At 52.0% G+C, this 10,931-nt stretch overlaps 1 protein-coding gene across 1 annotated transcript; it reads right to left on the reverse strand.

The window, feature by feature from the left end:
• Positions 1-1,484: 1,484 nt before the first annotated feature.
• LOC34620148 (CREB-binding protein) lies at positions 1,485-5,801 on the reverse strand. Its single transcript, XM_026334791.1, has 7 exons — positions 4,390-5,801; positions 2,860-3,969; positions 2,549-2,579; positions 2,371-2,438; positions 2,179-2,257; positions 1,920-2,032; positions 1,485-1,605 (listed from the first exon to the last, which is right to left on the reverse strand). Exons 1-7 carry the CDS (start codon positions 5,778-5,780, stop codon positions 1,485-1,487), a joined length of 2,913 nt encoding a protein of 970 aa, XP_026190576.1. The 5' UTR covers positions 5,781-5,801.
• Positions 5,802-10,931: the final 5,130 nt, after the last annotated feature.

The raw sequence follows: 10,931 nt of genomic DNA on the forward strand, positions 1-10,931 counted from the left end.
AATACTGATAGACGCTACGTGGTCTCTTGTATCCCAACCTCTGATTCAAGGACTTGCAGGACCCGATGTGCTAGGGGTGTAGCGAGGTAATGTACATTCTAGCAGTATTGTAAAATCTAGCATCTTCATACGAAGGTCCGCACCATAAGCCTCTAAAACCTCTTAAAGTATCGCTTTTATTCACTGCCTATGCCTCCAGTTCTTTCATATGGACGCTCAAGTAAAAGTCCTCGGCCTCCCCGTCGAAGGGCGAAAGAGAGTCTAGTTGCAAGTGACCACTGATCATTCCCACCAAGTAACTTAACACACGAGTGTATAATACATATTGTGTATCGGTATGAAACTTCCCCTGCTGTGCAATATACATCGCTAAAGAATAGCCAAGCTAGAGAGACAATGATTGGGTGTAAACTACCGTCGTCTAAAGTATTGAGGTCTAGTTTGGCCTTCCCCAGTGTCATGCGCGCTTCTTCCATGACTATAAAGGAGACAACCGGCCAGGCTCCTAATACGGTAGTAATATTGGCGCATCGGCTAGCATAGCTACGCGTTTGCTTATAGCGATTCAATCGAATGCAACACCCACAGCATCTCCATCTCGAGTGATAGGCGATCCCTATAAAAGTGTAGCACCCGATGCAAATATCTCTTGTACCTCCGACTACTCACTACTGGCTCTACATCGTATGTATGTAGCTCCTTCGCTCTCCCTGACGTTGTGCCTTCAGCCATCTCTATGGGTTGTCTTCAGTGTAGTGCTGATACCCTGCTGTGCTTCGCTCATACTTGGCAAGGAAAACGCATTGGAAGCCATGTGCTGCAAGATACGATTTGGGTGGTCCGGAGACCAATCTTTGACGCCATTTGATATGGCCGATATGCAATGACCAAGCAGCCCTTGTTTTAAACGAAGCCAAAGCTCCCACGCAGCGCTGTCAGCACCTTAAAGGAGGTACTGCGCGAGCCAGTACTGTAATTTCGCTCTAGCCCTAATCCATTAGCCACTATGAGTCAACTCTCGCTAGTCACGACAACTCGATACGAACGGAAAGAATATTAGATGCTATGGCATCGAATCCACATGATGCCCCCTAAAAATGTGCATCAAGGGAAACGAGGTACCAAACTCGTTAAACAGCATCGAGAGAACCTCACGCACCACGCAGTGGTAAGCGGCCACATAAATATGGAGGATGCGGTAGAATAGAGTGGCCACGGGCTCTAAGGAACCCACCCTTAGGGGCAACAGGTCTCATGTGGCTTTCGAACCATATGTCCGACCTGGCATTATAACGTATTACACACCACCACAGGCGTGGGTACTGTTGCTTTAGCCAGGGGTGGCCAGAATAGACGGAACGGAGCAGAGCCAGAGTTTATCCTCACACTGGCTGTGGAGTTCTACATCAACTACAACCGGAGACAGGCGTAGCTTGTTATCTCCGAAGTCCATGAACCAAGCCTTTAAGGCGTCGGTCAGTCAGTTATCTGAGCAACGGGCTACACGAGCCAAGTGTCGCGTGGCATTCCTTGGAATCTGCAGCGAATGCAGCATCCTGTGCTTCTCGAAGCTGCGACTCCACCACCTTCCTGAGGGCCGCGGGACTGCGTCACGTGACAGAACCATTTACAAACAGACACCCCCTACGCATGTAAAGCATGCTCTACACAGACATTCATGCGAACGTGTCGCTAACTCTCTCTCAATTAACCGGTTTGTACGGACTCAAGTGCCACTGGACGTGTGTATTAGTGGTGAGGTACTCTATTGAAGAGGCCAGCGTAATGACATTGGCACGGAGTTGAATGCTGAGGAAACAGCACAGCCGCAACGGGTAGTGTCTAGTTGGATCACAGTCTAAAAGCTTATACAGCTAATGGTCTAAGCGAAGGGATACGAAATAGGTCAAGAAGCTTACGCTGGTGGGCTAAGACCCTCAAGGAAGAGCACAGCCCTCTCGACAGCTGGGAGAGGCAATGGGGTCCTCACTTTGGAAACAAATAAATCTGTTAGCACCCTAATGTCAATGCACTTCAAAAAAAAGCACACAGAGCAGGACGGCCAACAACTGTATAAGAAGTTTTTGCTGGAAGTTAGTGCTAGTCATTGCCGGCTAGTTGGCAGGGCAAAAAAGCGAACTGGCTACCCTGCGGTGCTACTGGGGTATACTGGCTCACAGAGCGTCGATCGTGGTAGACACATGCATCCAGAAGACACTGCAACACAATGTGCGCTTCCTGAAGGCGTTGGACGTTGCTGCGGGAGCAGAGAGCAGCAGAAAACAGGAGCTCCTGAGGCACGTGCGCATGCCCTAGTTCGTCTAACCCTAGGCTTTCAGAAGGCGAGCAACAGCAACACCAACGACCTACTCATACAACTCTCTTCGCAACTGCTGCGCTGCTTCTTGCTGCAATCGAGCAGCCATGCGCTCCTCGGTCTGCAGCAACACACACGCATACCCACCCTTTCGCAACATCGGCGGTTCCTCCCTTTGCGGGCTGCCACCTTTGCCGCAGTATGGCTGTTGGCACGCTGGTGCACTCTCACTTTGCGGCGCAGTCGTTCAGACACAGGACTTCTGCGGAAACACCCACACACAAGCGGCCATCAGGCACATGCACGTGAGCCGTCTGGTGGCTCTCTCTCTGACTGGCGCCGTGCAAATGCCTCTCTGTTTCCCTCGAACCGCATTGAGGGACTGCAGGACCCCATCAGGCAGAAACGTTGAGTTTGCCGCTGCTGCGGCCAAAAGTCTTTGCAGCAGGTGGCTGCGTATTGATTGTACCCAGCCAGAGGCAGGGTATCCACAGTAGGCAGAAATTGTTAGAGAGCGTGAAAGCTAAGCAGGGGGGCTGTACCTGGTCGGACTTGTGCTGCTGCTGGAACTAGAACGCCGGTCGAGAGGGCTTGGGCTGCGGGTTCTTATAGGCGAAGACAAAAGAGGGAATCTACGCACTGGCTGCCGACCACGGCTTAGAGGAGACAGCTGCACGGCGGGCGAGTTCGACCCTGCTGTTGCATCCGAAGTGGCTCTCTGGTAAGGCGAGACATCCGTCCAGCAAGAATTAACAGAGGAGGCCCCACTGACGGAGGCAGCGCGCGGGGGAGAGACAACCCTTTTGCTGCCCTCATCCTGCAGTTGTTGCAGCAAATTCAGCTGCTGTTTCTGCGGCTGTTGCTCTGGCACGACGCAGCGAACAGGACTACCGCCAATACACCCTATCACGGGGTCTCCCTTGAACGCTCCTGGTGGCTGTTGAGGCAGCAACACGTTCTGTCTCTGCTCCTGCGGGTGCAGCGCAGGCGTTGTGGCAGCAGGAGGAGAGGGTATCATCTCCACATCAAACCCGGGAGCCCAGCTGGCGTGCTGAATCAGCCGTTCTCTGCTCCAGCGCAGCAGCAATAGCTGCTGTTGCGGCTGTTGCTGCTGTTGCTGCTGTTGCGGCTGTTGCTGCTGTTGCTGCTGTTGCTGCTCTAGGCAATAGTTTTGCCACTGCAACGCATAGGCGATGAGGCGCCGCCGCAGCTGCTGCTGGCGCTCCTCTCCGTCTTTAGCACGCGCGGAAAGGGGGACCCCATCTTTTAATTCGAGGATCTGTATGTCGTATTGTGAGTGGTTTTGCTGCAATGGGCCCCAGTTGGCTGTTGGTGGTGGTGCGGCAGTAGAATTACGCAGCTTCCGCGGCTTCCATTGCAGCAGCTGCGGCAGCAGCCACACCAGACGGCCCACATCCTTTATAAGGTCGTGCCTTACTTTGCTGCTACCGAGGGAGGCGCTGCTAAGCGAGCGCTCTCCGCCGTCCTTAGCACTGCTGGCATTGCTGTCGCTCATGTCGGTGCGGAGGGGAGACTCCGAGGCGCTGCGGGGATGATGCGTGAGAGCCAGCTTCGTGTACGCAGGCAAGATGGAAGTGAATAGCAGGAGAGGCTCCCCGCGGTCGTGAAAGCGGTCAAAAAGAATCCTTAGCCTAAGTGACACGACACCGAACGCCAGCAGAAACACCGTGTACAGGCTGCCTACGGGCAAGGAGGAGAACCACGGGATACGGGGGTGAAGCAGCAGAGAACGACAAAGTGGGAGCATTATCCAAGAGAGAGGAGCCAACAGGAAGCAGCAGTGCAGCAGACGAGAGACACTGATGCAGGTGGGGTGATCGTAGAAGATGCAAAGAACGGCTAATAAGTAGCGCGATAAGCGCATTGCTACATCGCTACAAGTGGTCTGGCTGAGAGCCAGCAGGCGCTCCTGGAGAAGCCCTTGAAACTCCTACAGGCGATGCAAAAACAGCAAGGCGTTGTTCGGTTGCAGCAGTATGCACAGCCACATACATGTGTGCCTAATAGTGCGCTGCTGCATCAGGACCAGCAGAGATCCCCCCAAAACTCACAGTCCATAGAGTCGACAGAGGCGCTCAAGCTGTCTGTTGAGCGGCACAGAATTGGGAGTGGTTTCTGTCGCGGCGAAACTGTCGAGGGAGCTGCAACAGAAACCATCGCTATGCTGCTGCTGTTGTTGTTGCAAGAAAAGGCGCTGCATGGAAGCAATCTGTTGCCGGGTGAGATGTAAGCTGGCGCAACCTGGTGCTGCTCCCTGATGTTGCCGATCTTTGTCATCCTCCTGCGTTTGCTGTGTGTGCTCAGCCTCCTGTGCCGTCGTACTATCGAAGGAGAGTTGGGGTTTCTTTCTTGGAGGGGTGAGGCGAAAAGCGGATAGCGCCTCCTCATCTTTCAGCGTGGCAGTTCTACCGCCGCTGTTGGTGCTGGTGCTCCTCATGCCATGGTAGGGAGAGGCACGTCGCCGGCTGCTTACGGGAGAAACTTTGTAGTCTATTGGTTCCCCTCCGGGAGTACCAGGAGGCGCCCCTCTGGAAGAATCAGTAGCTCGTCGGGTGGATGAAGGAGTTGCCACTGCAGCTGCAACAACCATCGTGGTGCCTCTCGAAGCAGCGGCCGCGTCGCCATCGCCATTACCGCTTGCGCCTGGAGACGCCAATGCCCTGCTGCGTTTGCTGGAGCTAAAAGGAGATGCCAAATCGGCGAGGAAAGAGCAGCGCTGCTGCTCCTTAAGCGTTGATTGAGCTCCCTGCGGGCTTTGGGCTCCACCAGCAGCAGCCGCAGTCGCAGCAGCGGTAAGCAGAGATCGCGCATCGAGAGCCAAAGGACTCTCCCGCTGCCGTCGCACTTCCATTGGAGACACGTGCTGAGGCCTAACAGGCTGAATTTGCAGCCGCTGTGGTGACAGAGATGCAGGATTTGAGCTACCGGGGATAGCATCGGCGGGAGGGGCGCATCTCGAAGCTCCCGACGGAAAGGCCGGGAGCTCCCGAGAGGCGTGCGGAGTTCCCCTGGCGGTGAGAGGAAAGTACATTCGAACTGGAGACTGCAACATGGTGTTGGATCGGGTCTTGTTCCCTGCTACTGTACCTGCTGCAGTCGCATTGTGGGGAGCTGCTCGAGCTGCAACAGGAGCGACTGCGGCAGAAGCGCCAGCATCCTCCTCAGCGTCCATGAAAGGCTGCAGCCGCCTCTTCAGAGGAAACAAAGAGAGAGGACTGCTGCTCTGTAGCTGGGAGGAGCACGGCAGGACTGTGGCTGATACTGCTGCAGTGCTGGGGGGAGATATACGGGGTGTCCTTGTTGGACCTTCAAGACGGCGAGCTTTCGCTTTTGGCGGGGAGGCAAATAGAGTGCCTGCCTCCTCTAAAAGCTGCCCAGAGGCTGAGGAGGGCAGCTGTCGCTTGGCGGGCTCCCGCCAGGCAGGCTGCAGCGGCAGCGCCATTGCGGCTGTTGGTGACGCTGCAGCTGTTGCTCCTGGTGATGCTACTTCTGCAGTGACGCCCTACTGGCGTGTTCGTAGAGAGACGCTACACCTGCTCAATCAATGATGTCGGGGGCAGCTACCTATATAGAGCTGCGCCAACAAAGTGTTGGGGGTCGTCGAGTGGTGGGGTTTGTGTTGCTGCAACAAAGGGTTGCAACCTGTAGGAAAGGGAGAAATTCCAGGTCTTTAAAGCTTAAAAATAATCACTTGCAAATATAGACAAATGAAATAATGATCAAAAAGTACCACCAGGGTACCCTACGCCCAGCAGAATCACCTTCCGTGCAGCTATCCTACGGCGCATGCGCCGGCGGTCCAACCCCACGCCAACAACACCTCCCTCCCCTACCTTTCTGGATCAAAGACAAATATGCTGAACTTGTATGGATCATATGGGAAAGGGAGTAGTTGTCCTTGTATTAGTGGCCTATCTATGGCTTGTGGTGTGAACTCTTTGGTATTTGTATGCAGAGGCACCTGTGTGCTCCAGCTTCCATAGAGAGAGAGAATCTTGTTGCACAATGCCATAGTCGGTAGGCCAATGCTCATTAAGCGGGCCTCCTAGCATGACGCCTGCAGCCGGTCTTTCCTATGCACTTCGTTTCCTCAATTAAAGCTCTCTACTCCTAGTACCACCAGAAAAAAAAAACCGTGAGAAATTGTCTTGAGCCTTAAAAGCGTTTGAATTATCCCAGATCTCTGCTTGTCTCGGATCGATGCCGCGTGTCGAACGGCGGGAAGCTGCTCCTTTTGGTCCGGAAGCTAAACTTGTTGACGCATCAACCCGTGCAGCTTTCCCCACCTAAGGCAGCTTCAGCAAGAAGCGGCTAGCCCGGCCTGTTTCCCGTAGGGCCAGTTAAGCAAGCTTCTCTAGCGATTGCAGGGAAAAGGCTTATATATCTTCATGAATTGTTACAAGGGGGGCACAAAAGCATCAGGTAGAGCATGCCTCGTGTTGTCCTCACAAGTCGAGTAGAAGCTTGTGTGCGCTCAAATAATTCGCCAACACGCGGCAACGAGGGGTTGTGCTCCATGGTTATCTTATTGAGGCATTCAAATTCAACGCATATGCGCCACTTCAGTTTTGCAAAGGGTAGCAATAGAGGGTGATTTCCACAGTCGCTAAACGATTCCCCCATTTTACCATTTCACAAATCACCCGCCAGCTAATCAATCTCCTCTTCGAGCTGTGAAAATTGGGGAGCATTGCTTGGGAGCTGACCTGTGGAGTAGTTCAATGCGATGTGCTGGACGACTAGCAGGTGGCCACACTACTAGCAGCTCAACATTATTAGCCCTATAGCGAGCTTTCCATCGACGATTGCCCATTTCTGCGGTTCTTCGGCTTAAAGTGCAGTTCGATTGTCTGATCAAGAACTAGTTCACAGCCGCTGAGGTGGACTGCAAGCTCAGAACCGTCAACTCTTACTGCAGTGCTGAGCAGGTAGCATGAAGACTCTGCATGCATCGCTGGGTTTCCATCTGTAGCCAGCCCATGAGAAATGAAATGCGCTATGTTAAGGGAGCCAAAAGCTGCCTTCCCCTAGCGCTCCCTAGCACAATTGGCTTCACAGCGCGCAGCTGTGACCGCATGCACGCCTTCCATTGGTAAATCGGAACATCCTCAAAAGCTGCGCACGATTTCGATACAACCCAGGTTTACTTTGGTGCACCAATAGCTTGCACATCCTTGCCAGACCTTGAGTTATGCCGCCAGCATGCAAGGGTGGGCGTTACATGCAGACTGCACTTTCGCGTGCCGTTTCCTCGGACACCAGCCCCACTTCACCTGCGGTGCCAAGTAATACTGGCAGTCTTCTATCCTCAAAGTGAGCTTGTATCAGCACAGAAATGACCTGTGGTAAGCCCCCATTGCAAGTCCCTTCTGTGTAGCCTCCTTCACTTAGCTGCAGCCTGCGTGGCGGGGTTTTCGGTTCACCGAGTTGTCGTCTTGGCTCTCCAAGCAGCCGTCTTCTTCTGGATCCACTCCCGTCGTCCACGTTCGGTAGCTTTTTGCGTGCGCTTGCACTTCCAATTTATGCCACCCACTTTCCAATAACAGAAGCTCGTGCGTTGTTGTGAGCCTTTTTGCAGCTGCTTATTAATTCAAATTCCCTCTGGCTCTCCTTACTTGTCCTCCTTAGACTGCCGCCTACAGCAGGCTGAAAAGCTCCGACATCATGGGTTCTACACCTTGACTTGACTCTTTCTGTTGAGCTTAAGACACATGTATTCCGTGTTTTTGCCCCTGAAGCCTCAGCTTGTCCATACTTTGTGGGTGCCCCACTCGTCGCTGGTTGAGTTGCCGAGTGGCTGCTCACCCTGCTACCATCTGACGCTACCCTTTGAGCAGACCTGAGAAACACCAATGGTAAAGCAGCTATTCGCCTGCGATATGGCTTTTGCAATCCCAAGGCTTATATTTCTTGGTATATCAATCTACTGGTAGGGTCATCTGCTTCGCGATTTTCAGCTTCCTGGAGGCCCGTGGCTAGGCTGATCTTGGCATAAGCCAATAAACCAGGGCTTCTATGAAGGCTTGAACTCTACCAATCTCTGCAGGTAGATTACTTCATTAACATAGATAGAGCCCTCGCTGAAGCGCCTCTCTTTTTATCAAGCACTATACCAAAGCAAGGTACCCCTCCAACCGGCTGAGTAACTCATAGAGAACTTGCTTAGGCCATCATGCTATCCTGGTCGACACAACCTTGTCAGTACACCCCTAATTAAATGAGCAGCTGAGAAATCATGCGTTTCCGCCGGCTGTATAGCTACTGCGTTCATATCAGCTTGTAGGCTAGCCTGTGCTTTCTCAGTGGGTGTTGTGCCACCATCAAATTACGTTTACACCGTCTTCCCCAGAATGCTGCCAGTAAGGCCGGATGACTGGAACACCAAATAGTTTTATACAAAGTAGACAAAACCTATAACGAAACCTGATATCCTACAGTATCCACATCCTTTGGATCAAGGAGGAAGTGCTGCATCGTACCTTCCGGTGCAACCAACAGTGACATTCAATCTATTGTCACCTTAAAGATACCCTTCACTCCAGAATCAAGGCGCACTTAGCAAGGATTTTTTCTGGGTGGTTCGCGTTAAAACTTTCTTCTTTCCCTTTCCGCTCTCTTCAAAGTTCCCCAAATGAAGACTCTAAAGGTTGGGGCAATTGCCTTCTCTAAGCACTGCAAGGATTTGTACCTAGTTGTACATAACGTCGAGCACTCGCAGCATTGCGTCTTTCCGCATTGAGTAAAGAGGGCTGTGTAAGAAATTAAAAGTACGAGCAATCAAACCGATTAGGCAATGCCTTGTTTTCGTAGTTAAAAATTAGGAATGTGGTGAAGATTGTCTGAGTGTAGCTAAGCCTGCTGTTCCTTACAGAAAGCGGCCCGCGACAAAGGGACCTTCAATGCGATCGGACTGGTTTCTACGCTCCCAAAAAATGTGGGAAATGTGTATATTCTGTGCTTTGGAGGCGTCTGGGATCCGTTTTACAGGTTTCAATTGCAGGTTGGGCTGGTACTCAGCAGAGGGATGAAGAGAAATTCTTTAGAGCTTGGAAGGTAGTACTGCTATTGTCTTGCTTGATTTTGGCTGAGGCTGTGTGGGTGCTTAGATCACGAGCTGATGAGCACTGTTCTTTTCCCTTTCGAGTAGTGAGCAATCATGGCTAAAATCTGAGGGGTAAAACCAAGTGAAACCTACTAGATTACCCTTGCGTACATGAATACTAATGAACCGTTTTGTACACTGTGCCTTTAAATGTTCTGGGAGGCGATTCAGTGAGCGCCCATGGACCTGGAACATGTAGCTGACACGCCTACTGGCGTAAAACACGCGGGGATCTTCCATCTCATTTCCCACTGATGTGGAAAGTCACAGACCTACTGAGATTTTGCTTCTTCTATAACAGTTGCATCAGCCGAATGAGCAGCAAGTACCCCGGAATGCGTTCCGGGGGCTTTCACATAAGTCCAGCGGACATTCTTATGCCAAGACAAAAGCAGCGTTCACGCATATGCTGAGCCCACATCATTAACATAATATTATGCAAGACCATCCGTTGAACGTAAAACTCGCTTTGAGGCGCACTTTTATTTTGTGTTTTCTAGTAGAGGAGTGCGTCCCTGTAATACCAGAGGCCGCGTGGGCCCTATGCGCACAGGCGGTTGGACCGTAGGCATGAGATCAAGTGCAGAGCCCTTATTTTATTAAGCTATACTTGCTTTTTCCTAGAATTGCCCTTTCTAATAGTTACCTATACTAATTCTTTCATTGAAGAGGAGATTTTTGTCTTTTTCAGGTATTCGCGGCAAACGGCAGCACGTGCAGTCGCACCCATTGGGGAGACTTTTTGTTCTCTGCCAGAGTCCTATGCTCGCAGTTTTCTCCTTACTCCTGTGCTGAAGCCCACTATTGTCCATTACTCGATAGGTTCAATCATACGCGTTTTATTTAACGCCTAAAGTGGGAGCAGCGCCCTGAGCAGCAGGTCAAACCATATCTAGAGGAGACGACAACTGATTTCCTTCGGCATGCGAGTTAACTTTCTGAGCTTCTTGGCATATTGCTGTCTTTTTGTTTCGCGGACTTGACTGGCGCATCAAGGAAGCTGACAACTGGCAAGAGCAGCAGCGGCTCTGTGCTTCGGCGTATCCGAGGCAGTGGCAACACTTGCCGTCAAGTAACTCTGTTTTACGAGGCTCCTCCCTGCATAAGCAGGCCTGGGACGCAATAACGAGCAGTGAGGTGACACAGCAACTGAGTTGCGTTTCTTGGAGCTCCCTGCATGTCCCTTACCAATCTCTTTGTATCGCGTATTCCAATATTTGGTGAGACTTCTTCACTCAGCGCCTCAGTGCCTTGCAGTTTCTGCGCCAAGCGGGCATTCCCAATGAGATAGGCTAATTTTCGTTTTTGTAGGCCTCACTTTTTACTTCATTTTCCGTCTTCGCCGCGACCAGGCAAACGCCTCTGGTTTCGAACCCTCCGTCACCCAACGGGGTATCAACCGAGGGCACTTTGGTCGCGCTGGCGTCTGTACACCCGAGCAGCAGCACCTACTGAGGCAAGAACAGTGCTTTTTATATTGCGCTGAAGTGT

Source organism: Cyclospora cayetanensis, unplaced genomic scaffold (assembly GCF_002999335.1).
Source record: "Cyclospora cayetanensis isolate NF1_C8 unplaced genomic scaffold, CcayRef3 CcayRef3_contig_5, whole genome shotgun sequence".
Classification (NCBI taxonomy): Eukaryota; Apicomplexa; class Conoidasida; order Eucoccidiorida; family Eimeriidae; genus Cyclospora; species Cyclospora cayetanensis.

Excerpts from the sequence above, each read along its gene's own strand:
- LOC34620148 (XM_026334791.1), bottom strand. The coding sequence starts at position 5,780 with ATGGCGCTGCCGCTGCAGCCTGCCTGGCGGGAGCCCGCCAAGCGACAG. Across the intron at positions 2,580-2,859 it reads AGCAGCACAAGTCCGACCAG|AAGTCCTGTGTCTGAACGAC; the intron begins GTACAGCCCCCC and ends GTGTTTCCGCAG. Across the intron at positions 2,033-2,178 it reads TCTACCACGATCGACGCTCT|TGCATTGACATTAGGGTGCT; the intron begins GTGAGCCAGTAT and ends TTTTTTTTGAAG.